This window comes from Salmo salar, chromosome 09 (assembly GCF_965601325.2).
Source record: "Salmo salar chromosome 09, fSalSal1, whole genome shotgun sequence".
Taxonomy (NCBI): Eukaryota; Metazoa; Chordata; class Actinopteri; order Salmoniformes; family Salmonidae; genus Salmo; species Salmo salar.
Window position 1 is genome coordinate 123,968,182 of NC_138299.1, and position 27,658 is coordinate 123,995,839.

The 27,658-nt window shown below is 45.2% G+C and overlaps 1 protein-coding gene across 5 annotated transcripts in view; it reads left to right on the plus strand.

Annotated features, from left to right (window-relative positions):
- Positions 1 to 26,095, plus strand: part of LOC106612671 (ubiquitin carboxyl-terminal hydrolase 2) — a 37,333-nt gene extending 11,238 nt beyond the window's left edge. For 2 of the 5 annotated variants that reach the window (XM_014214072.3, XM_014214071.3), the window contains exons 3-13: positions 1,392 to 2,188; positions 20,223 to 20,273; positions 21,067 to 21,193; positions 21,334 to 21,445; positions 21,975 to 22,085; positions 22,324 to 22,388; positions 22,639 to 22,742; positions 22,868 to 23,027; positions 23,402 to 23,506; positions 23,755 to 23,875; positions 24,663 to 26,095. In XM_014214072.3, coding sequence (XP_014069547.1) covers positions 1,436 to 2,188; positions 20,223 to 20,273; positions 21,067 to 21,193; positions 21,334 to 21,445; positions 21,975 to 22,085; positions 22,324 to 22,388; positions 22,639 to 22,742; positions 22,868 to 23,027; positions 23,402 to 23,506; positions 23,755 to 23,875; positions 24,663 to 24,747 — 1,794 coding nt within the window. In that variant the 5' untranslated portion in view covers positions 1,392 to 1,435 and the 3' untranslated portion in view covers positions 24,748 to 26,095. Of the gene's footprint in view, positions 1 to 1,391; positions 2,189 to 15,250; positions 15,842 to 20,222; positions 20,274 to 21,066; positions 21,194 to 21,333; positions 21,446 to 21,974; positions 22,086 to 22,323; positions 22,389 to 22,638; positions 22,743 to 22,867; positions 23,028 to 23,401; positions 23,507 to 23,754; positions 23,876 to 24,662 lie in introns of those variants that run through there. The other 3 variants (XM_082956188.1, XM_045724412.2, XM_014214074.3) reach the window with 3 other exon arrangements.
- The last annotated feature ends 1,563 nt before the right edge of the window (positions 26,096 to 27,658 follow it).

The window sequence follows — 27,658 nt, forward strand, 5'->3', positions numbered from 1 at the left end:
TTATTCAAATAGACATGTCCAGATTTGCCTTGCGGTGCAAATTGGCACTGCCACTGTTATTTGGTAGTGTGGTGGAGGTAGTGCTCTATGTTTGTTATCACCCGTTCTCTTTGTATTTGAAGACATTTCTATGTGGCCAAAGTTGATTCTGACCCAACTGTAGGTGGCCTGTTGCCACATGCCAGGTCTGCTCACGTGGACATCCGTTAGATCAGGGTTGCCTATTTCAACAACACACTAAGAGAGGTTGACTTTAAAACATGAATCCCAGGACGAACAGAGAACCACAAACAAGGTACAGTATGTCAACCTACTCTAGGACCTAGGCTTTGTTCTAGTACTGCTGTTTTATTTAGAGACGGGGGGAGGATGAAAAGAGGTGAACTAAACAATAGTGATGCAGACTTGAGGTACTGGCCCATGTTTACAGCTGTGTACCTTTTACAGTCCAGCCATCTTTGCGCAGGATACATGGCGAAATGGTAGGCCGGTTATACCCACATATCCACTGTGGGGTTTTGGTGAGAGCCAAGCTAAGCTAACCTAGCAGTAGTGCTCCAGAGCCTGAGCAGCCCGGCTGGGTCTAGCTAGCTGCACAGAGCTATATGTCTTTGCCTGGCTTCAGTGCTCTGCCTACTCCAGATCCATATGCTGAATTATTGATGCCCCTGTGGCCTGGAATGAGAGAGAGAGAGCGAGAGAGAGAGGGAGAGAGATTAAAGAAACAGGAGCCTCCCCCACTGAACCCAACACGGATCGACAACACCAGATACTTTTATTTATTCAGATGCTGCACTGCCTTGTGAACAAGAGCCCCGTCTCTCCTCGGGAACAGACTGTGCCACCAGAAACATTCGGTGCTTCGTTGACGGGGACTCTCCCGTTACAGGATGCCCAGGGGTGCGTTCAGCCGGCCACAACGTTGTGCTGTGCAACCCATCGCTACGACAGTACATCACATTACCAAGCATGACTTTCCAGTTGGTTGCGTGAGCAGTGTTTCAGCGTTCTACTTCAGTTTGAATACTGATGACACAGCTGATATTGTGTAATGTGTTCCGAGGAGGGTCACATGACGTTGCTTGTCGAATATCTGCATCCTGTACACGAGTAAAACCTCACTCTCGAGCAATGAGCCATTCTATATTCAGCCTGTTGATAAATAGTGCTCCTATATGTGACCTTTGGCATCCTACCTCTCTTGTGATCAGATGAGACTAACCCATAAAACTAAGATGGAGCCAATGTGATATAAAATATAGAATTTAATTTTGTGGTTATAAAGATTCAAATGTTGCTAAATAAGTTTTCATTTTTGGAAATCAAGTTGTTCCCACTCACAGTCTGAAAATAGAAAAACACTGATTTCTGCTCTCTCTCTTGTCTTGCAGTCGATGCGGTCTTCCACCGCATCACCCGTGGCTGAGAATCCAGCATGTCTCGCGTCTCCACCACCGCCAAGCGCTACACCGGCTCCTCCTATACCGGTACCTATAGCTCCTATGGCTCCTCCCTGACGCCCTCCTCCCTCAGCTCCTACACCTCCGACCGGGACAGGCTGCCCTCCTACAGGAGCAACGCTGCCTCCTCCTCGGGCTACTCCTCCTCCAGCTACCTGAGCAGCGCCGCCAGCCGCGCCCGCAACTACAGCACCTCCTTGGAGCTCGACCGGGGCCGGCCCATCCCCCGCACTGACCTCCTGAGCAGCAGCAGCCGGCGCAGCGAGAGCCTTAGCCGCACCCCGGTGAAGACCTATGGCTCGTCGGGCCTGAGCGGCGGCTCCGGTTACGCTGGCTACAGCAGCTACTCCTCTTCCACCACGCCCAGCCGCTCCAGCTACCTCTCCTCGTCGCCTGGAGCCTCCAGCATCTCCCTCAGCCGCCGAAGGTCGTCGAGTCAGAGTGACCTGACGCGGGACCTGTCGTCCCTGGGCCTCAACGAGCCCACCTCCCCTTCCTCCTCCTCCTCCAGCGCCCTGAGGGGTTACCGGAGCAGGGCCAGCGATGTGGCCGACTCCTACAACAGCAGCCTGCATAGCTCCAGCTATGGCCTGTCCCACAGTGCCACGCAGGAGGCCTTGAGCAGCAGCAGCCTGAAGAGCGGTGGTGTTAGCCGCTTCACCTCCTCCTATGAGAGGAGCGACAGCAGCAGCAACGGACGACCCAGCTCCCCCACCAGGGACTCCCCGGTAAGACCAATGTTCTTCTGTTTGCTTAACTTTTTGCTGTGTTCTCAGATTTAGATCTCAGGCCACTGACATGACAGGCTGCCACCATGTGGTGGGGCTCATGGTCAGTACAGCTGTTCTGCACTGTTACTGTACAGTACTAAGGTCCTGTGTTGAGGAACACAGTCACTCACTGGCTTAGGGCAACAATAGGCACATATGATGGGAACACTGTCACTCACTACATAGTATAAAGTAGGTCTTAAACAATTGTTTCAGTATTCATTCATTCATACAGTATTGATGTATAAAATGCAGCCATGTCAGCTATCTATATTAGGTCTATTTTCCATAAAAAAGGAAATTCATCTTACAGAAACAAGAACATGCTTAAAGAAATCTCCATGCCCCTGTATGTAAGATTGTAAACATGCCTGTTGCCATAGCTCCCTGAAGGTCCTCAGAAATGCAATTTTTTTCCCTATGATGATGAATCAGGAAGTTCCTCAGTGAGGCCGTAGCTATAGCCTGGTCCCAGATCTGTTTGTGCTGTATTGCCAACTCCTATGGGTCCTGCATGTTTGACGTGACAATGACCATAGGGGTTGGCAAGGCACTGGGACTAGGCTAGCCAAAGAGGCTGTGCGTCTGTCTGTGTGTCACTAGCTATGTTTCCATGAACTTGTCTAGGGATTTTTTTTTGTCGACATTTAGAAAGTTGGCATAGAAAATAGATGCAACAATTGCCTGCTAGGGTGCGTGTCCATTTAACTATCTTGTGTAATGATGTCACCAACAACCACAAATTACCCATTTATGCAAATTGTGCATTAATAAATTGGCGACAGCCAGTATGCCATCCCACCTATCATGTCTCAGGTAGACTGCGAAAGCCAGCGTGGATAGAATGCAGTAATTTACAAATATTTGCCATATTCTAATAATTCTCATGTGCCAATGTATCGCCAGGGTCCGTGCCATAGTGAAACTTGCGCTTCTGTATATCTGAAACTTGCCAGGCAACCAGAAAAACAAGGCAAAGCAATTCAGGCCTTGAAAGTCAGGACAATCATTGTCCTGCAAAGAAACATATTTTTGTTGTTGAAAGAATCGATTTTGCAAACAGTAGGCATGTAAAATGAAATGTGATTACATCACATGCCCTGCGTACCTTCAAAAGTATTCAGGAATCATCATTTATTCTGAAAAATGGGTCGAAAATAAAGAAAGTTAGACAAAAGAAAAATACACTCCTGTGGAACGGATAAAAATGTTGTGGATATTTAGAAAATGTCTCCTATATCTGCTGTTTCCATTAAACATGTCGCAATAAAAAACAAATCCGACATTGCTTTTGTCGAATAAACCTGGGTCAATGGAAACCTGCTTACTGACTGTCAGAGAGGCAGGTGTACCATTGACTAGACTCCTTGTGTTCCCTCTGTGACGCATGGAGAGTAATGACATCTGGGGGAGTAGCTGGCCTGGCTATCCTCCTCTCCCTCTCCTTAGAGAGCAGAGTGTGAATTAACCCACTTACGGGATTAGCCCTGATTACTGACCACTGTGGGAAGGAGAAGTAGGAGGACATTTGTTTCACAACCAGCCAAGCCGATCTCTTTGACAAGGCTGTTTTGTTGTTGGTGTGGAGCTGCTTTCGCAACATCTATCACAATTAGCATCAGGCAGGCAAAGAGGCTGTTGATGCGCTGTAATGAAACTCTTCAGTGAAGGATGCATCGAGGCTAACCGTTGTTTGCCACCATCTCTGAATTACCGAAGCCACTCGCAAGTGGTATGGAATGTTCTCTGTAATTAACAGTCACCAATCAATGAGGGAATGACTCCTGTACGTGGAACAGTGGAACTGGGTTGCCTATTGGGGCCAAGAGGTTGAGATTTTTCTCTTAATGTCACGAGAGAATTTCCTGAGCCCTGGGCTCAAATGTTCTCATCAAGTCATTTGAATTATCCTTCCTAATTCGTATAATGTTCCACCCGGACCGGTTTAGAGCAGGGAGTTTAGACAGTAAATCCCCTTACCATGACAGGAGAGTAGGCAGGTGTCCAGAGCAGGTGAAGTAAGGGCTAGGGGTGCATGTATGCCAACTTTGTCTGAGAACTGTGATTGCGCTGTATGGGGGGGGGGGTTGATTTAGGAGATGGGGGCTCAACTCAATCTTACTCTTGCAAAAGAGGTTTCTAACCGCAAGGGTCTTTCCTGGTTAAATAAAGCTTACCATAAATAAATATCTGTGTTGAATCTTTGTCCCGACTGTCAGGCATCCCTGTGAGCTGAGTCACAACGGTTTGTCAGCTCATCCACTCCACGGGGTGCAAGGAAAGCCTTTGTTCTCGGGTATGGATCCAGAGGAGTTTTTATGGAGTCATGTTTTGAGGAACGTGTTGGGTCATGCCTCGGAGAAACCAGTCGGACCAGCAGCTTCTCATCAGAGCAGCTCTCTCCCAGGCTGAGTGATGGGAGGTCAGGATGGGAGAAGGGAGCTTGTGTAGGTCAAGTACACTGCGGTTTTGATCGTTCTAGGAAGACTGATTTTTCTCTCGAAGACATCTGATTATTCACCTCTCTCTCTCATTGATAAACAAGCTGTTGTGTTTGACACAAGCTCCAGAAGACAACTGGCGTAGCTGCTTACTTTAACCAGGTTTCCATCCATGAATTACCTGACGCATGGAAAAAGTCACGACAGTGCTGATGGAAACAGGACATTTCGCTACAGTTTCATAATTGTCGATAAACTATTTGTTCTCCTGACACGGTGGGATCTTTTTGTCTGGTAAAATGAATTATGCGAGAAATGAAGGTGGACACACCTTTATGCGCAAATATTGATATAATAAGTGTAACCGATGTGAAATGGCTAGTTAGTGGTGGTGCGCGCTAATAGCGTTTCAATCGGGTGACGTCACTCGCTCTGAGACCTGAAGTAGTTGTTCCCCTTGCTCTGCAAGAGCCGTGGCTTTTGTGGAGCGATGGGTAACGATGCTTCGAGGGTGGCTGTTGTCGATGTGTGCAGAGGGTCCCTGGTTCGAGCCCAGGTAGGGGCGAGGAGAGGGACGGAAGCTATACTGTTACATAAGCACCATGTCAAAGTAAACATGGAGTTACGCGTTGGCATGTTGTGTGGTCCTCCCACTACGATTTGGGAAAGCATGCAGTTTATTAGGCTACAGATGAACTTTTTTGATGAACTTCACAGGGTGGTGAAAGTGAATGGTGATGAGCATGATGCTTCTTTCCAGTAAATATCAAGAGTTTTTTTCTGGTGACATGATGATTGATGCTTCGTTTGACAAATACAAATGATCTCGCTCTTATCCATGATAATCTCATCATCATGTAGGCTAGCCTACCCACACTGTATCTGCAAGCTGCTGGCTAGAGTGAAGGTGCCAAGACCAGTATAATGCAACAGTTTTTTGTGACAAAACCATCGGTAGAGTTGAAAATGCGATGCATTTTTTATTTAGTACATGAGAGCTTAACTGCAAAAGTTATTTTCATGTGCACTACGTCATCACGCACAGTTGGATGGAAACGTCTCTTGTGGGAAAATGTTTTATATTCACATGAAAATCTGTCGCCAAGTAGATGGAAACCAAGCCTATTATACCAATCAATCAATCAAATGTATTTTTTAAAGTCCTTTTCCCTTGTTAACTTCTATGGGCTAGGTGGGACGCTTGCGTCCCACCTACTCAACAGCCAGTGTAATCCCGTGGCGCGTTATTCAAATACCTTAGAAATGCTATTACTTCAATTTCTCAAACATATGACTATTTTACACCATTTTAAAGACAAGACTCTCGGTAATCTAACCACACTGTCCGATTTCAAAAAGGCTTTACAACGAAAGCAAAACATTAGATTATGTCAGCAGAGTACCCAGCCAGAAATAATCAGACACCCATTTTTCAAGCTAGCATATAATGTCACATAAACCCAAACCACAGCTAAATGCAGCACTAACCTTTGATGATCTTCATCAGATGACAATCCTAGGACATTATGTTATACAATACATGCATGTTTTGTTCAATCAAGTTCATATTTATATCAAAAACCAGCTTTTTACATTAGCATGTGACTAGCATGTGACTAGCATTTCCACCGAACACTGCCGGTGAATTTACTAAATTACTCACGATAAACGTTCACAAAAAAACATAACAATTATTTTAAGAATTATAGATACAGAACTGCTCTATGCACTCGATATGTCCGATTTTAAAATAGCTTTTCAGTGAAAGCACATTTTGCAATATTCTCAGTAGGTAGCCCGGCATCACAGGGCTAGCTATTTAGACACCCAGCAAGTTTAGCACTCACCAAAGTCAGATTTACTATAAGAAAAATGTTATTACCTTTGCTGTTCTTCGTCAGAATGCACTCCCAGGACTTCTACTTCAATAACAAATGTTGGTTTGGTCCCAAATAATCCATTGTTATATCCAAATAGCGGCGTTTTGTTTGTGCGTTCAAGACACTATCCGAAAGGGTAAATAAGGGTGACGAGCATGGCGCATTTCGTGACCAAAAATGTCTAAATATTCCATTACCGTACTTCGAAGCATGTCAACTGCTGTTTAAAATAAATTTTTATGCCATTTTTCTCGTAAAAAAGCGATAATATTCCGACCGGGAAAGCCTGTATACGTACAAAGAGAGAGAAAATAAATACATCTCGTGCCCTCGTGCACGAGCGTGAGTCTCAGAGTACTCTGACCAGCCACTATCCAAACGCGATAATGTGTTTCAGCCAGAGGCTGCCTCGATATCATTCAGCTTTTTCCCGGGTTCTGAGAGCCTATGGGAGCCGTAGGAAGTGTCACGTTACGGCAAAGATCCTCAGTCTTCAATAAAAAGAGCCAAGATGAACAACAACTTGTCAGAGAGGGCGCTTCCTGTTTGGAATCTTCTCAGGTTTTTGCCTGCCATATGAGTTCTGTTATACTCACAGACACCATTCAAACAGTTTTAGAAACTTTAGGGTGTTTTCTATCCAAAGCCAATAATTATATGCATATTCTAGTTACTGGGCAGGAGTAGTAACCAGATTAAATCGGGTACGTTTTTTATCCGGCCGTGTCAATACTGCCCCCTAGCCCTAACAGGTTAAGGTCAACAACATCATGAACTACCCAGTACCAGGACATTTTAGCCAAAAACCTGGTTGTCTCTTCCAGGAGGCTGAAACTTGGCCGCAAGTGGACCTTCCAGCAAGACAATAACCCCAAGCACACATCAAAATCCACAACAACAAAAATGTATAGACCACAAAATCGACATTTTGCAATGACCGTCTCAGTCTCCGGACTTGAACTCCATTGAAAACCTGTGGTTTGAATTGAAGAGGGCAGTCCATAAGCTCTGACGAAGGATATCAAGGATCAGGAAAGATTCTGTATGGAGGAATGGTCTAAGATCCTTCCCAATGTGTTCTTTCAATCTCATAAAACATTTTAGAAAAAGGCTCAGTGTCGTTATCCTTGCAAGGAAGAGGGTGCTAGAGTATTGAAAACAGGGGTGCTAATGGTCGGAGGACACTGTGGCCCCGTCCAAAGTTACCCCTGGATGGGGCAAAACATGCAGATATAACCCCACCCACTTTGCCAAAGCACAGCCCCCACACCACTTAAAGAGCAACTGCCCCTAAAAAGCAACTTCTCATTTAGAAAACAGCCTATGTGGCATCGATGTGAGTCAGAAACATTTATTATCCTGTCAAAATTGACTACAAAGTGAAAATAGGATAATTTTGATCGTTTTGTGAGGATTGTGGTCGTGACTGCATCACAACGTAAATTAAGGTTGTGTTTGTTTCAATCCTGCCCATCTGCACACAGCTGGCAGCACACAAGTAATCATCAATTCGGACTGCAGCTGCCTATGGGGCTAATTAGGACCATTGGTAAATTACACAATATACATGGGACAATATGTTACAATTCCAATAGCTCCAAATTTCAATTACCTAAAAACCTCAAACCAACTTTACATTGTAGAAATTCATATACAAATATTAAAAGCATTTCATGAAAAAAATAAAAGGTGTGCAACCTGAAAATATTGTCTCATTTACGTTGTGTAATTTATTGGTGGTCCCTAACTAGCCCGGAGATAGACTATCCAAAATCAAACCAACTTTGCCACGGTCGCACACTAGCGAGCTGAAGCTAATTGGCTAAATAATTTGGCTAATTCTTCCCACCTGCGAACACACATCAAACCACACCCCGAAACAAACTCACGTTTGAATTCAGTTAGAGCCACCAGCATTTCCTTATGAACCACATCTAAAAGGGAGGCAAAATCACCAAGTGCAGTCTCCCTTTAAGGGATATCAACAGACCATTTACTTACTACCCTGAGACAAGGCTGAGTATACCCCACAAAGATCTCCCCCACCGCACGAGAGATGGCATGAAGAGATGCGCTCTGCTAGGGATGGCATGGGAGAGCAAGCTAGTGACTCCATAAGTGACCCCATAAGAAGGTCAGAGGCAGACAATACCAGTGGAGAGTAGGGTGGTTCGTCACTCCAATGCCTTGCCATTCACCTTCGCTCCCCTGGGCCAGACTATACTCAATCATAGGACCTACTGATGAGATGAGTCTTCAGTAAAGACTGAGACTGCCTCTCTCACATGGATTGGCAGACCATTCCATAAAAGAGGAGCTCTAAAGGAGAAAGCCCTGCCACCAGCTGTTTGCTTAGAAATTCTAGGAACAATAAGGAATCTTATTGACCGTAGCATACGTGTAGGTATGTACGGCACGACCAAATCATAGAGATAAGTACAAGCAAGTCCATGCAATGCTTTGTAGGTTAACAGTCAAACCTTGAAATCAGCCCTAGCCTTAACAGGAAGACAGTAGAGAGGCTAGCACTGGAATAATACTGTTTCTAACAGCCGTGTTTTGCACTAGCTGAAGTTTTAGTGCCTTATTTAGGTAGCCGGAGAGTAGAGCATTGCGTTAGTCTAATCTTGACGTGGCAAAGGCATGGATTAGGTTTTCTGCATCATTTTTGGATAAAGTTTCTGATTTTTGCAATGTTACGAAGATGGGGAAAAAAGCTGGTCTTGAAATATTTTTCATACGTTCGTCAAAAGAGAGATCGGGGTCCAGACACAGAGAGTAACAACGAGGTTCTTCACAGATACTGATTCAAAGGTAAACTTAATGTGTTAGACTGTGATAGTTCCTTGTCAATTGAAACCGTTCCTAATTAAGCTCATCAGAGGTGGGTAGGATGACGTGATTGGGTGTCACTGCCTGTGACTGTAGCAAGCTGCATTGTAAAATTGGCCTCAGTGCCTATTATTCTGTGCGTCCTTGGGAATCGATCCACATAGGCCTAATGCATGGGATTTGTGTTCAGCCTCACAAAGCTGACTGACCGACGAGCCATGGGAAAACATTGTGAAGGAAATGCCCGGTTAGTTAAAACGAAGGCTCTTGTGACGCCATCCTGATCTCACGTCATGCCATTTTAGGTCATCCAGCCAGGCACGGCCAGGCAAACGGTTTAATCCTAAAGCTCAGTGCTGCCTGCTCCAGCTGTTGCACACTACCCAGTGCCCTGGGTTGTATTCGTTAAGGCACACTGTAGCAAAATGATCTGCAACGGAAAACAAAAATTAGCGTTTCTTATCGGTCAAGCTCAGGTACTCCCTCCCTAATTCAGTTAGTTTTCTTCCATTTGGAGCATAATGAATACGACCCCAAGACACAACTCCTAGTTATAACGAACAATGGCATCGACATTAGAAGTGGCACTGACAAAATTTGAGCTAGCTGGCACAGTCCTGGACACAGTAATAATAATGCTGTGAAGTGCTGCACCTTCATGCACAGCCTACTGTTCTGTCTTTATACTGTGCTATATGCTGGGTGGAAAAGCCTGGGATTTTACAATGGAAGCAGTTAAAAGAAAGAAGTTATTTGAAAAATAGGCCCACCCCATGCAAAAGGTTTTGATCAGGTAGCCTAGCTTTTAGCCTACTTCTCTATCACCCTTAGCGATATATACTGCTCATAAAAATAAAGGGAACACTTAAACAACACAATATAACTCCAAGTCAATCACACTTCTGTGAAATCAAACTGTCCACTTAGGAAGCAACACTGATTGACAATAAATTTCACATGCTGTTGTGCAAATGGAATAGACAACAGGTGGAAATTATAGGCAATAAGCAAGACACCCCCAATAAAGGAGTGGTTCTGCAGGTGGAGACCACAGACCACTTCTCAGTTCCTATGCTTCCTGGCTGATGTTTTGGTCACTTTTGAATGCTGGCGGTGCTTTCACTCTAGTGGTAGCATGAGACGGAGTCTACAACCCACACAAGTGGCTCAGGTAGTGCAGCTCATCCAGGATGGCACATCAATGCGAGCTGTGGCAAGAAGGTTTGCTGTGTCTGTCAGCGTAGTGTCCAGAGCATGGAGGCGCTACCAGGGGACAGGCCAGTACATCAGGAGACGTGGAGGAGGCCGTAGGAGGGCAACAACCCAGCAGCAGGACCGCTACCTCTGCCTTTGTGCAAGGAGGAGCAGCAGGAGCACTGCCAGAGCCCTGCAAAATGACCTCCAGCAGGCCACAAATGTGCATGTGTCTGCTCAAACAGTCAGAAACAGACTCCATGAGGGTGGTATGAGGGCCCGACGTCCACAGGTTGGGGTTGTGCTTACAGCCCAACACCGTGCAGGACGTTTGGCATTTGCCAGAGAACACCAAGATTGTTAAATTCGCCACTGGCGCCCTGTGCTCTTCCAGATGAAAGCAGGTTCACACTGAGGACGTGACAGAGTCTGGAGACGCCGTGGAGAACGTTCTGCTGCCTGCAACATCCTTCAGCATGACCGGTTTGGCGGTGGGTCAGTCATGGTGTGGGGTGGCATTTCTTTGGGGGGCCGCACAGCCCTCCATGTGCTCGCCAGAGGTAGCCTGACTGCCATTAGGTACCGAGATGAGATCCTCAGACCCCTTGTGAGACCATATGCTGGTGCGGTTGGCCCTGGGTTCCTCCTAATGGAAGACAATGCTAGACCTCATGTGGCTGGAGTGTGTCAGCAGTTCCTGCAAGAGGAAGGCATTGATGTTATGGACTGGCCCGCCCGTTCCCCAGACCTGAATCCAATTGAGCACATCTGGGACATCATGTCTCGCTCCATCCACCAACGCCACGTTGCACCACAGACTGTCCAGGAGTTGGCGGATGCTTTAGTCCAGGTCTGGGAGGAGATCCCTCAGGAGACCATCCGCCACCTCATCAGGAGCATGCCCAGGCGTTGTAGGGAGGTCATACAGGCACGTGGAGGCCACACACACTACTGAGCCTCATTTTGACTTGTTTTAAGGACATTACATCAAAGTTGGATCAGCCTGTAGTGTGGTTTTCCACTTTAATTTTGAGTGTGACTCCAAATCCAGACCTCCATGGGTTGATAAATTGGATTTCCATTGATTATTTTTGTGTGATTTTGTTGTCAGCACATTCAACTATGTAAAGAAAAAAGTATTTAATAAGATTATTTCTTTCATTCAGATCTAGGATGTGTTGTTTAAGTGTTCCCTTTATTTTTTTGAGCAGTGTATATATATATATATATATTTTTTTTTTCTTTACATAGGCCTATTGTGTTTTATAACCTTTTACCCTTTACCTCAGAGGGCTAGGAGGGGTTTTGTTTGGGTGGCTGAGTTAGTGGCCGGGTAATTACAACAGGTATTAACACACTTTCAGAACCGTTGTGCAACTCCTGTCTGATGGGACCCTCCAGGCATCCCAGTATGTGTCCGCAACTCTGCATCAGTGATGCCAGCCTTTCACACATGGGTGCAATGTGTCTGCCGTTTGTTTCCTGGTTCCTAGACTCCCGCGGAACCAACAGTATATTTGTCGCATGCCTGCCACCTTGTTCAGTCGGCGACAGTAGTATAATGCTTTGATTAAAATGTAACGCCAGTCTGGTCTGTGTGAGAGCTTTAATACTGAGCCCTCTGGAGAGAAAAAATGACCCAGAACTCATTAGGCACTGTATTATTTCTGAGGAGTTTAGAGGTCTGGATCGTGAGAAAGAAGATCTACCACTCAGCAAGCTGCCCATGAGGATGTCAAACAGTAGCCTAGCATTCACACTGCTCAATGTCAACATCTGGTTGGCTGCTGAATTTGAAGCCTTGGGGAGTGGATTCAGACAGTTCTGTATGTAACAAAACTATATCTGTACTCTACTTGGTACTGAGAACAGCAGCCCTTTTGTGATGAAGGTATTTTAAGTGCAACGATGACCATTCAGAATGTATTCCTCTGTTCCGTTACAATCAGTGCCCGCAGAATGATGAGTAGACTAAATATCAACAGAAACAGAAAGTCATTTTCATTAATGTTGTGTTCTGTACTTGAGTGATTGTTGCATTTAGCCGAGTTTCAAAACTTTGAAATGTATCCTAGCCTAGCTTTATGCTGAACTACGGGATTACTTTCCTTTTGGTTGTGCTAACCAATTTGGACGTTTGCTTAAACAAATTAATCTCCTTGATGTGCCCTTATCTAGGAAATGACGTTGGCAGATGTTCATTGATCAAATGTGTCATGATTTTCCTAGCTAACCAGGTCTTTATCTCAGAAGTCAAAATACAAAAATTGATTTCTTTGTCAGATTTTGTAGTTTGCTATCCTTTATGCTCTGTGTTTTCTTCTGTCTCCCCTGAAGGTGGGATTGTTACACACACACACACACACAGCCTGGTAAAAAATGGAATGTGTTCCTTGGCTGTTTGTTGTGTACACATGCGAGGTCACAAGACCGAGCTGGGGACATACTGCCCTCTCTCTTTACCATTTAGCCTATACATCCCTTCAATGAAACAGCAAGTACAACAATATACCTCCCCTCTTGACTCACATGACTTTCTGCCCTATTGATGTTTTGTTATAAAATAAAAATATTTGATTGAACCTTTATTTATCCAGGTTAGTCTCATTGAGATCAAATCAAATTTTCAAGAGAGACCTGGTCCAAACAAGACAGCAGCAGTAGTAGGGGGAAAATGTTTCAGACAAATATCCGACATAACAACTTACAGACTTAGACACCATAAAAATAATTTAGATGTAGACGACACATAGAATTACAATTACAGAAACATACAAGCGTCATAGACGCAATGCTGATGGCATTTCATAAAGTTAGTCTAGTACAATTTAGCTGAGTTGAGCAGGAGTCATGTCACCGCCAGCGATGCTTTCGGTAGGACGTGTGAATTTACTGTCACGTTGCTTCTCGATCAGGAGCACATCACAATTACAGAGGAAGACGTTTCTAAAGACCAACGGCTAAGGAAGTAGCTATGGCAGCATGAATAATCTACGCCAGTGTTGTTGCATTTTAGTAGACCCAATTAGTAGATCATTTCATATGGAATCAAGGTAATAGTCTAGGTAGCCTATATTGGTGATACAGCCTATATCCAGGCACTATCACAACCGGCCGTGATCGGGAGTCCCATAGGACGGCGCGCAATTGGCCCAGCGTCGTCCGGGTTTGGCCGGTGTAGGCCGTCATTGTAAAATAAGAGTTTGTTCTTAACTGACTTGCCTAGTTAAATAAAGGTTACTTTTTTTTTTAAATCGACATTTAAATATAGGTGGGCAGGTCTCTTGGCAGCCGTCTGCTGTTCATACTAGGCCTATGCTAGTTTCTTTAGCCGTTATCAGACTGACCGAGGCTAACTTTAGTTGATGGCTGATGTGTAGATCTTCATTCATTTTCACGCCCGCTTCATAATGTCTGCTGCTTACCAATCCCCTTTCTTGGCAGACTGCTGCTCTGTGTGTGACTGGTGTGGGGAAATGTCATTCTGATCTCCACAAATGTAATAGGCAACATCATTGCAAATACAATTGGCTGTGTCGGGGACTCTGTACTTTTCCAATGCTAATGTCATTTGTTAGGTTTTAAGAGAGGTGGTGAAATTGAAATGGACTGATGGAATTTTAGCTGCATAAAGCCGTTTGTATTTTCCCTCTGACTTTTTGAGTCCTAATAAATCGGGGTATTTTTAGACTTTGAGCAAGAGGGGTGAGCAACAAGATTGAGTGTTGAAGCCTGTAAACAAGCAAACATGTTTGTCTCTCATAGGTGAGAGTTCAGAGCTAACGGTGCTAAATGCTTATTACAGAGGGTCAACTGCAGTCAGCGCTTAGTTTTATTGATTGACAGCAAATTGACAAGGGTTTGGTAATTAATCCTATTCGTTGTGTGAGGAAAACATGTTCTAGCCTACAATCTGTTTTGCCTTGTTGTAAAACCTCACTTTTTGTACTTCTTAACTTTGGTACTGGATGTAGCTATGATATGTTAGGGCTACCCTATTCTCCTTCAGCAGAATGTTCACATTCCAGAGAAGGAGCTCTTCTTTACTAGGAATTTACAAAAGGCTTACTGGTTGATCCTGATGTTGCTCCCCATCTGCCACAAAGCACAGAAGAGACATACTGTAAGCCAAATTTAACAGCTGATTCCATCAAAGTTTGACCTTCAAATGGACTGAAAACCTTATGCAGTGGCATAATACTTTCACGATGACAGTATTCCTCTGTGAAGCTAACTAGGAAGAGATGTATTATTACAACTAGAGTATTACAGCCATGGCCAGTAGCCAACAGATTATGAGCATGTAGTAGCCTACTTTCCCAAACAGGATGTGCTGTGCTCCTCTGAAAGGTAGTCCTGCACGGAAATGAATGGGTCTCACACTGAGTAGCCCTTTAAAAAAGGACACATATTGGACAGTGAATGTGTTGTATCTCATTGCTTGGCGTATGGACAACGGGAATGAATGTTCCACCCGTGTCATTGGAAGCACCATTCAAGTCCTTCAAGTAATTCGTAGAAATGTGAATGGACCGATCTGACGGTGTTTGACGTCGGAGAGGTTTGTGCCAGCGGCTGACGTCTGTAGTATTAAGCCGAAAAGAGGCGGGTCTATGACTGTCCGTGTTGTAAAAAGATTGAAGAGGTAGTGTACATTTACTGCTCAATCAGCCCTATGATTGATTAATGCACGAGTGATAAGTGTTGTGATTTGCGTCTACTGGAGGTCTTCGATTTATGGAATTCATGTGGGAGAAAATAAGACACTGCTCCGTCTGTTTTCATTACGAAACTATTGAATTCATGTATTGTTTATGTGTTTTTTCATGATATCAGGAGTGTCAGCCTGGTATGTATCGCATGTAAATCGAGTGTAGATGAATGGCTCGGTTTTTCATGACAACCGCAAAAAGGAAACGAACAAGCTCGAGCGAAAATACTAATATATTCGTAACGTAGGCTACACGTTCATACAAAGATCCTGCGACATAGAAATCAGGAGAACGAGCGCAACTCCCGGTGAATCAAGAGCGCACCGGCTCTATCTGCCTGATACCGGCAGAGCATCAGAACACACCGATAGCCGACTTTCTCAGACAGTCAACATGCCCAGCATAAGACAGTCATACACGGTGACCGTACCCGAAGAACCCCCGGGCTCTGCTTTCCCGTTCTTGAAGCAAGAGATGCGGCGGAAAAACTCGAGCATGTCTGGCTCGGTGCTGGTGTCAACCTTTGTAGGACTTCTCATTAATCAAGCCAAGGTAAAACAAGAGAGGATATATTGGCACCAAGATGATCTATCGAATGCTTGTCTGCGTATTAGTTACAGTAATATATGTGTTGTTAACCAATAAGGATCTAGGAGGCTTGATGTCAGTAGGGGTTCTTCTACACATCAGCATTGACAGCAATATAGCATTGCATTCAATCTAGCAGTAGGCTAAACCTCTGTTAAGCCTCTGGAGGATCAGTATTCTGGCAGGTCATTAGACTAGTTATACAATCTCACTCCATAGCCGCATTTACTCATATATTGAATGATATTACATAGCCAAGTCCTGTATCAAAATATATTTAGAATGGTTCTTTCAATTATTTTTAGTATGAAACAACTGTAGTACATGAGGCATTATGTCCCACCCTCTTGCTATTTTTATCCATAATTCCATGTCCAAAGAGAGAAACGAATCAAGGTAAAAATTGTTGGTCAAGGGGTCTGTTTTCAGACTGATGTTGAAGTCATCGGACGTACATTAGTGAGCTAATGGTGCTTGTGGATCTAGCAGTGACTGGATAACTCCTTGGCCACCGAAACAGTTATCCACCAATGATTGATGATTTTATTACAACCTTAAACGTTGGCGCTTCATTGATCATCTTCAATAATCTGGCTTCATCCCAGAGAGAGTGTATTGTATTGAATGTTTCAATGAATGAACTAAACTGAAGGAGCGGAGTTGCATGACTGAAAGTATACCTGGCTATGCTATCCTCGGCTCCCGGGCTTCGCTCTCATGAGGTGAAAGCCTGTGGCAGATGCTAGTACCTGGCTATCACGACGAAGAGTTTATTTCCAGTTTCCCTCAATAGTTTTATCTATGGGTCATATTAGACCTTGTAAGGGTTTTCTATAACCTGTTTTGAAAGGAGGGGAAGTGTTGCTATTGTTTCAGTGGATTATCTTGGTGTTGAATATTCAGAGAGACGGTGGATGTAAATATCAATTGATTGAGCTGGTCCATGACTGCTTAGTCACTCCATGTGAAGACAGTTGGTGGGTTGCTGCTGTATTTGTTTCCTGTTAGGGGCCAGGCACAGGAAGGTCAGAACAAACTGTTCTCCATCTCCAGCAGCTCTCACTCAACACAACATACTGCTGCTAGCTAATGATTATACTGCATTCCATGGAGCAAGGTGGAACCGTGTCAGGCAGGCCTGGCCTACCCAACCCATTCAGGGCACAACTTGTACCTGGCTGTTTGTTCCAGGCTCCCGAGTGGCGCAGCGGTCTAAGGCACTGCATCTCAGTGCTTGAGGCGTCACTACAGACACCCTGGTTCAAATCCAGGCTGTATCACACCCGTCCGTAATTGGGAGGCCCATATGGCGGTGCACAATTGGCCCAGCGTTGTACAAGGTTGTCATTGAGAATAAGAATTTGTTCTTAATAGACTTGCCTAGTTAAATAAGGGTAAATAAAAAATAATTTAAAAAAATTCATCATGAGATAGTTCAGCTCAGTGTCAGTGTCTGCCAAGGAACCCAAAACACCGAAATCCCAACAGAAAACATTTCAATGAGATGTCTCGGATTGATAGTGTGGAGGCAGCGATCAAGTTATGTGTAAATACATTGAGAATGCACGGCAATTAATTCATCAGTCTCCGTGTTATGTGAAAACAAGGTCAACTCTGTATCCCCTGTAAATGGAATGACTGTAGACTGGACTAGCTACAGTTTGAACCACACACTGCCTATTACCCTCCATCATGCCTTTCAACTCATCACCTTTTGGTGGCAGCTGGCATCATATTCTGGATCAATGTACAGATTGGTGTAATGGATGTGCCTGGGCATGTTGTAACACTCCACATAGCCTGGTCCTGTTTGAAGTGTTCTGGCATGACAATGGCCATAGGAGTTGGCAAGACAGCCTGGGATCTGCATTCAGACAGAGAGAGATAACAATACTTGCTTTATTGGTCCAGTTGCACAGATATTCTTTTTTGTCCCAGTACCCAACCTGACACACAACACAGGCACAGTATACAGGGATATTGAAGCCGGTAACCCTGCCAGATCTGTAGATTTCCCCACAGGCAGCTTGGGGCTTTGATCCGGTAACCTTCCGGTCACACGCCCTGCCTCTCTAACCTCAAGGCTACCGCCACCCCCCGTCGTGTAGTATCCATCCACAGTCACACATTGGTCACAAGCTTACTGTACCAGTCCTTCACCCATTCTGCTGAAATAGAACTGCTCATCGCTCACTGCTTCGATTGGCTGTCAATACAGTTGCACTGTGGTGTAGGCCTGAATGTAGGGTTAGGCGGCCATGGACAGAGAATTCATTTGACCAACACAATTTGAACCTCAAACCCATTTGCCAAGCTTTCACAGTATTTATTCTGGTGAATCTGGCGAATCTAGAGGAAGCATGTTGTCTTGTGACAGTTGGTCCGACCAGACAAGGCTACTCTCCGACTGGGATCAGGACAGAATAACATTCTCTGCACTTCTATATCAGCCTATTTTTCCTCTGTTGCCTCAGGCTAGAGCTTTGTCACCCAAAAGGATCATCCAAAAGCCTACAGATTGAGGTAATCTCCAAATTAATTAGTATGTTAGGCAAGATTGTCGCTAATGATGTTGCACTCAGCATGAATCCTCTTGCGTGTGCCCGGGCTAGTCACACCACTTTGAAGACTAGCATTCTATAAATAAGCTCATCATCAATTGTTAATGAATGAGACATTTTCAAAATGGGTGACACTGATTCATCTGTTAGTAGTCCAAGGAAGAACACCGGTTGCTCAGTCGGTTAATGAAGCAAGTCACACTTGCCAGATGTGAGTGTGACCAAGTGCGTTTGTGATGTCATATTGTCCTCTAGCTTGTTGGTGTAAAAATAGCATTCCCTGGGCGAGCGGCTGTCAGGATGACTTCTGCAGTGACAGTCACACCGCTCTGACAGCAACCCGCCCAATGAGAACGCGGCAGAAAGTTCTGAAGGAAAGGTGCTATTTTGGGCTCCGATGATATTACTCAGCAAAGTACGGCATGTTGTGACGTCATGAGGCTCGTTCTGGAAAACTGTTCTGGAGGTGACAAGCGGTGTGTGTTTGTTTTTAGCATTATCAGTGGTCCTCCTGAAGTTTAGCCTACACTCGCACACGACTTCCCACAAATGTAAAAGCAAGTAAACCGATAATTGACAACAGGAAGTGCTTTGTTCACGTGGTCACGGACTAATAAATCGCTTTATTTTTACATTGGAATTGAGAAAGGAGGATTTAGATAATCCTGACTTAATTAAACTGTTGGATGGGTTTTTCCTGTTCTGTTGGGAAAGGGGGACAGATGGCGTGGGGTTATTTATATAATAGTAAAACACTTCCGCCCGTCCAAGTTGGTGTTCTCATAACTACATAAGCTGGAAACACTACACACTGTCCTGGTTGGACTCCCAGATACCAGGAGCACATGGGTGTGTGTCTGTTTGTCACTGTGTGTCCCGTGGTGGTTGGTCACTCCTGCGGTCATGGGTAGGGACTAGGAGGGAGGCTATATGAGCCAGCCCAGAACAGAACATGCAGGTGAGAGTTACTGGAGAGCTTCAGTCAGGGTCACTTCAGTGTTAGATTGAGTTCCACAGGAAGCTGGATCAGGTTTCCTCTCCTGTTCCCCAGCAGCGTTGTGCTCTCTACATCAACCCATGAGAACACCATTGTGAACGGGTTACTGGCCTGTCTGACTCAGCGTGAACCGTTTTCATACTGACCCCAGTCGCCCTTCCGCTGGTCTAAATGTGGGGACTGTATCATTGTGATGGGGCCTTGTGTTCACTTATGTTCAAAGTACTAGGCTTAAATAATTGATTGTAGTATTTCTACAAAGGCCTTAAGCACAACACATTGCATTCCATATTAAAGAGATAGGCTAGGCCCTACTGTATGTAATGAAAGTTTTGTCTGCAGTCAGATTGGTGCTTTGGTAATTATTTCCTTTACTACTCAATTATAAAACAACTGAACTTCTATAATTAAACTGCAGTGACGTCAGTCATTTTCTGTTCTCCAAAGCCCTTAGTCTACAATTGAAGACCGTTATCCACCTTAAAAACCGTTAGGCTATTGCTGAGCCGCGATCTTTCAGTTTTGTAGAAAACACTGTACATCTGAGGGGGCGTGATTCCCTCTGTATTGAAACAGGACCAGGCTAGTGTTTGACAAAGAATATGTCCATCTTTACATCTCGTAGCATTTCTAGTAGCCTAACCTATAACAGAAAGGCTCTGTTTGTCTGAGGATGGCCCCATGTTTATCGCACGCCGCCTTCCACCGTGGGCCCGTGCCAAAAATGACATTCCCTCACATGCTTTTGTAGTAAATGTTTTCCATTTCGTGTTCTTCTCCTCCCCAGAACTCCAAGAGTGCCCAGGGCCTGGTGGGCCTACGGAACCTGGGAAATACCGTAAGTAATGGCCTGGGTGCACACACACACACACACACACACACACACACACACACCCACACACACACACACACACACACTCATACATGTGTACACAGACACACATCATACGTTTACAATATATTTAGGCCTCTATTCATGTGTGTTGTATAAGAAACGTTGAATATTGTGAGTGTACCGAAAACAGTGTAATCAAAATGTCCTATCCTCTGCCATCAGCTTAAGGAATGCGTTTCGATATCACTAACACATTCCCTTAGTTAGTCTATTTCCATTAGCTGAGATTATTTGCCATGCCATCTCATGGCTCTACAAACAGGAGGAGGGGAGCGGACAGGGGAGGGGAGGGGACAGGGGAGGGGGGGGTGTTTGCCAGGCAACAGAGAGAAGGATGGGTCCCAAAATAAACTGTCTACTTGCACTGTGTACAGTAACCTTATCAGAGTGCTTTCGCTGCTGTTGAACTCTGTACCGGCTGAGGGACTTGACTGTCTCTCTCTCTCTATCCCTGCTACCTTTCATTCACTCAGCCCACTGTTCCTTGTTTCTCACGTGGCCACGTGACGTTAGCTGTTCCTCTGTGTATGTAACAGAAAACATCTAACTATAACTCCAGCAGTCAGGATTTCACCTCTGCACATCTGTCTGCAATGTTGACAACGTTATTGTCAAAGCTGTAACTTCCTGTACCATAAACAGCATGGTAGTGTGTGTGTTAACCCTCTTCTAAAGACTGTGTGTGTGTGTGTGTGTGTGTGTGTGTGTGTGTGTGTGTGTGTGTGTGTGTCTACAGTGCTTCATGAACTCCATCCTGCAGTGTCTCAGTAACACGCACAACCTCCGGGACTACTGTCTCCACAACTCCCACCGACGCGACCTTAACAAAAACAGCCGCACCAATACCGGAGCGCTCATGGAGGGTGAGACAGCTAGCCTAAGTCCCCTGCAGTCAATGACTGCTGAACATTTTTATTTACCATCAAGTCTCCCATTTTACAATGTCTGCCACTGTTCCGAGGGGATCGGATCTATCTTCTTGGTTTCCCGGTTGTGCTTCTAGAATTTGCCAAGCTCCTCCAGACCATGTGGACATCCTCGAGCAGCGAGGCGGTCGGCCCCTCAGAGTTCAAAACTCAGATCCAGAGATACGCCCCCCGATTCGTGGGATACAAGTATGTGTTGTTCAACTAACTATTCACAAAGCCTACCTCTGAAATGGCACCCTATTCCCTATATAGTGCACTACTTTTGACCAGAGCAGAGCCCTATGGGCCCTGGTGAAAATGTGTGCACTTCATAGAGATGTAGAATCTTAATTTGAGCCAGTTTGCTACAGCAGGAAAATAATCCTGCGGCAACAGGAAATGTGAATTATTATATTGATTATAGTTAACAGACATTTCTGTAGGGGTTGATACATTTTTCGTAAGGGAAAATCAAGTCAGAAATGTCAAAGTGGAAATGACAAACTTCAGAAGTGTTTTTAAACCTCAAATAAACTACAAGTTAAACATTTCCTGCATTGCAGGGAAGTTCTCCTGCAACAGGGTGATCACATTAAGATCCTACATCTGTATGGAATAGGTTGCCATTTCAGAGGCACTCCAAATCTAATAACCTTCTATCAGTAATGGTATTATAGATGATTTTCCAATGCGTTAAAAAATAACATGTGTGTCTGTCTGTGTCCCTCCCCTCCAGCCAACAGGACGCCCAGGAGTTCCTACGCTTCCTGCTGGACGGGCTGCACAACGAGGTAAACCGGGTCACGGTGCGGCCGCGGGGCAGCTCAGAGGACTTTGACCACTTGCCGTGAGTGTTGCTCTCCTCTCCTGCTCTTACTTTCTCCATTAACTACCATGGGACCATGGTCAAGAGAATGTTAGCCGGGAGGGTAGGGCACATCCCACAGTATTAGTATGCAGTCAGTGGGTGTGGAGGCGGGATTCCTCGTGGTTTTACAAGAGGGGAGGCGCGGGAGCAATGAGCATGAGGTTTTAACTCACTGAATACTGACACACCCTCTCCTGTCCGGTCGTCCCTCCCACAGTGACCGAGAGAAAGGGGATAGAATGTGGAGCAAGTACCTGGAGAGAGAGGACAGTAAAATAGTGGGTAAGGGCACACATCAACACCCACAGGGGTTAAGTAACACTCTACGCTGTTAATAAATAGTGTTTTCTGGTAATGTGTAGTCTGCTGATTGATGAGGGGGGGGGGGGGGGGGGGGGGGGGGGGGGGGGGGGGGGTGTGTGTGTGTGTGTGTGTGTGTGTGTGTGTGTGTGTGTGTGTGTGTGTGTGTGTGTGTGTGTGTGTGTGTGTGTGTGAGGGGGTAGTAATGGTCTCTCTGTCCTGCCCTCCACAGACCTGTTTGTGGGTCAGCTGAAGAGCTCGTTGACATGCAGCACGTGTGGCTACTGCTCCACTGTCTTTGACCCCTTCTGGGATCTCTCTCTACCCATCGCCAAGGTCAGTATCGACAATCCACACCAGCTTCCTCCCCGCAGTATTGTACATTCACCGTTCACCAGACCCACATACACTCCCAGCGTTTTTTTAATGTAACCTAATGTGCCGTGTGTCTATGTGTCAAGAAGGGCTACGGAGAAGTGAGTCTGATGGACTGCATGAGTCTCTTCACCAAAGAGGATGTGCTCGAGGGCGATGAAAAACCAACGTGCTACAGGTGTAAAGCCAGAAGAAGATGCACAAAGAAGTTCACTGTACAGAAATTTCCCAAGATCTTAGTGCTTCGTATCCTTTCTCAAGCCGCTCATATTTCTGGCTTGCTTTTGTCTGATGATACTCTTATCCTATTAGATGTTGTAAAGGAGAGAGGAGTTGGCTAACGCCTGGTCCCAGATCTGTATGTAATGTGCTTAAGCCAACACAACATGTATGAGACAATCGTAGTCAGAGGAGTTGCTTATGGTTCAACTAAAACACACAGATCTGGGACCAGCCTAGAAGTGCTCTCTGTTGCTATAGAGGCTTGCCTATGTGTTAATGTATGTCTGTGAACCTTCATATGAAACCCACTCAAGGTTCCATATGAAGCCCCCGTCTCTGTGTATTTACGGACGCTTCCTCCCTGCACTGCATTTTCCTTTACCTACCTACTTGTCCAGATCTGAAACGCTTCTCTGAAGCGAGGAGAACCAGCAAACTGTCCACATTTGTCAACTTCCCCATGGAGAAACTGGACCTCAGGGAGTTTGCCTCGGAAAACAGCAGTGAGTACCATCGTCTGTCTGGTAGAATCGTCTGTCTGGTAGAATCGTCTGTCTGGTAGAATCGTCTGTCTGGTAGAATCGTCTGTCGGGTAGAATCGTCTGTCTGGTAGAATCGTCTGTCGGGTAGAATCGTCTGTCGGGTAGAATCGTCTGTCGGGTAGAATCGTCTGTCGGGTAGAATCGTCTGTCTAAGTATAACAGTGGCATTCTACTGATTCCTCTCTTTCCCCTGTCCCTTTCCCCCACAGTAAATGCAGTTTATAACCTGTACGCAGTGTCCAATCACTCAGGCACGACCATGGGCGGCCACTACACAGCGTACTGTCGCAACCCCACCTCGGGAGAATGGTACACGTTCAATGACTCCAGGTATAGCTTTCCCTCTCCCTTTATGACACTACACTACCCACAAGGCTCTGCTAGCAAACCATACTGCTCAGAGTGCTAGAGCAGAGACTGTCAGGGAGAAGACTGTCTGTCTGTCTGTCTGTCTGTCTGTCTGTCTGTCTGTCTGTCTGTCTGTCTGTCTGTCTGTCTGTCTGTCTGTCTGTCTGTCTGTCTGTCTGCATACCACTCACCCAGAGCTACTTGCTTTCTTAATAGCAGTACCTCCCTGTAATTCTGTCAAGTGTGCAGTAGCCTACCTCCTTCCTCTCTCTGCCTCCCCCTCTCTTTTCCTCGTTCTCTCACCTCTCTCCCACTCATTGCCTCGTGAGAGCCTATCTGCTTCTCTCTCTCTCCCAGCAGCCACCTGTCTTCTTTCCCTGCTCCTCCGCTCTCATTCATTATGCAGTTCTCACTCTCTCTCTCTCTCTCTCTCTCTCTCTCTCTCCTAAGTTCTTTCCCTCCCTTTCCTCCTTTAACCTTCTCTGTTTAAGGAACAGTATGATAGTACCCACGCAATGTTACTCTAAAATCTCCCTGCCATAAAATGAGTACCTTTGTTAGATCAACAACCGTCTGAATACACCATCCATTTTCATGGTTTTGTGACATAATAGTTGAAGGGAACCTCAATATGGCTGTTCCCAGTTCAACATAGTTACATTTCTGTAAAAATATTGTCAATTCGTGTTGCTCTTTGCACCCATATGACTGTCTCAACAACATTGCAGCTCATCCACATGCATTCCCCCCTTCCTCTCTCCCCTGACAGAGTAACGCCAATGTCCTCCAGCCAAGTGCGCAGCAGTGACGCCTATGTGCTGTTCTACGAGCTGGCCTCCTCCTCGCGGATGTGAGGGCCTCCCGGAGGAGGAGGGCACTGCAGACGGAGGGAGGGAGGAAGAGGAGGGCAAAGCCAGGCCCATTAGGACTAATCACATCCACAACAGAGAGAGGCTACTACTTCCCCAACTCCATCCACAACAGAGAGAGGCTACTACTCCCACTTCCCCAACTCCATCCACAACAGAGAGAGGCTACTACTCCCACTTCCCCAACTCCATCCACAACAGAGAGAGGCTACTACTCCCACTTCCCCAACTCCATCCACAACAGAGAGAGGCTACTACTCCCACTTCCCCAACTCCATCCACAACAGAGAGAGGCTACTACTCCCACTTCCCCAACTCCATCCACAACAGAGAGAGGCTACTACTCCCACTTCCCCAACTCCATCCACAACAGAGAGAGGCTACTACTCCCACTTCCCCAACTCCATCCACAACAGAGAGAGGCTACTACTCCCACTTCCCCAACTCCATCCACAACAGAGAGAGGCTACTACTCCCACTTCCCCAACTCCATCCACAACAGAGAGAGGCTACTTCAACTGCTGGACGTCCACCCTCAGACTATGGAAACACTACAGGAATCTGTCATATTTTCTGTTGTCGTTCCAACCCAGCCCTCCTTACTTCACTCCCTCTCTTCTCTCTGCTGCCTCTCTCTCTCTCGCTCTCTGCTCTTGGGGAGCAGGGTGGTCAGAGGAGTTGGCCTGTGCGTGTGTGAGCGTGTGTGTCTCAGAGAGTGTGTGTGTGTGTGTTATTACAGGAGACCCTCTCCAGGCAATAAAAACCAAGCGTCTCCTTCTCCGAAGTCCCTCTCTCTATGCACTGCAACAAACCAAACTCTCGTCCCGACTGCGCCTTCTTCTCTTCTTCTTGTTCGAGATCGCCTCAATATTAAAAGACATTGTTTCAATTTCGATTTTGGATTTTCTTGTTGATCTTTGTATTGGTATTACCATCATCATCACGGTGGAAGATTATCTGAACCGTGTTGCGGCAGCGCCCCCTGCTGACGGGTTGGAGTAGGACAATATAGTGCCGTCAGAAATTCTTCTTAACACACCTCTCACACAAGACTGAGTGTCCCCTCCTGCCTACACACTGCAATGTCTCATCCCAGTTGGTCTGTTCAGCTGTGTACAGTACTAGTCTGTCCTCTCACTGCTGCTCTCTCTCTCCTTGTCCTGCATCTTCCTCTGAAAGTGGAGGGGTAGCCAGGTTGTCCCCTTGAGAGTGCTACGTGTTCAGAGGATGCCCTGTACCTTATGTTATTGTTTTCAGTGTGGCTGCTACTGATGTTTTAAAGTGCTGTGAATGAAAAGGACAATCCAGTACAAACTAAAACTATTGGTTACAATCTTGTCAGTATGGATTTGTTCATCCTCGATTGTCATGCCATTGAACAACATCGAAAGAATGTTTTGAGAAAAAGAAAATACTATCTGTCTATTTTTATATTCTGATGCAATATAGAGAATGTACTTTACAGTGGTGCTGAAAAGACCCATTACTGTTTTCAGTTCATTTAACAGGTGAAGGAGAAAGGCTCTTAATTATGCTTACAGGTGACTTACATGAAATACGAGTCATACTTTTAAACAATGGCAGTCAAAACACATGCATTTATTATAGATACACTACCGGTCAAAAGTTTGGGGTCACTTAGAAATGTCCTTGTTTTTGAAAGAAAAGCAATTTTTTTTGCCCATTAAAATAACATCAAATTGATCAGAAACACAGTGTAGACATTGTTAATGTTGTAAATGACTATTGTAGCTGGAAACGGCAGATTTTTAATGGAATATCTACATAGGCGTACAGCAACCATCACTCCTGTGTTCCAATGGCACATTGTGTTAGCTAATCAAAGTTTATCATTTTAAAAGGCTAATTGATCATTACAAAACCCTTTTGCAGTTATGTTAGCACTGCTGAAAACTGTTGTTCTGATTTATTGAGAAAAAGAACTGTCCTTTAGACAAGTTGAGTATCTGGAGCATCAGCATTTGTGGGTTTGATTACAGGCTCAAAATGGCCAGAAACAAATAACTTTCTTCTGAAACTCGTCAGTCTATTTTTGTTCTGAGAAATGAAGGCTATTCCATGCGAGAAATTGCCAAGAAACTGAAGATCTCGTACAACGCTGTGTATTACTCCCTTCACAGAACAGCGCAAACTGGCTCTAACCAGAATAGAAAGAGGAGTGGGAGGCCCTGGTGCATAACTGCGCAAGAGGATAAGTACATTAGAGTGTCTAGTTTGAGAAACAGACGCCTCACAAGTCCTCAACTGGCAGCTTCATTAAATAGTACCCGCAAAACACCAGTCTCAACGTCAACAGTGAAGAGGCGACTTCGGGATGCTGGCCTTCTAGGCAGAGTTGCAAAGAAAAATCCATATCTCAGACTGGGCAATACAAAGAAAAGATTAAGATGGGCAAAAGAACACAGACACTGGACAGATGATCTCTGCCTAGAAGGCCAGCATCCCGGAGTCGCCTCTTCACTGTTAATGTTGAGACTGGTGTTTTGTGGGTACTATTGAAGGCGTTGTATGAGCGTTGTATGAGATCTTCAGTTTCTTGGCAATTTCTCGCATGGAATAGCCTTCATTTCTCAGAACAAAAATAGACTGACGAGTTTCAGAAGAAAGTTCTTTGTTTCTGGCCATTTTGAGCCCACAAATGCTGATGCTCTAGATACTCAACTTGTCTAAAGAAGGCCAGTTTTATTGCTTCTTTAATCAGGACAACAGTTTTCAGCTGTGCTAACATAATTGAAAATGGGTTTTCTAATGATCAATTAGCCTTTTAAAATGATAAACTTGGATTAGCTAACACAACGTGCCATTGGAACACAGGAGTGATGGTTGCTGTACGCCTATGTAGATATTCCATTAAAAATCAGCCGTTTCCAGCTAC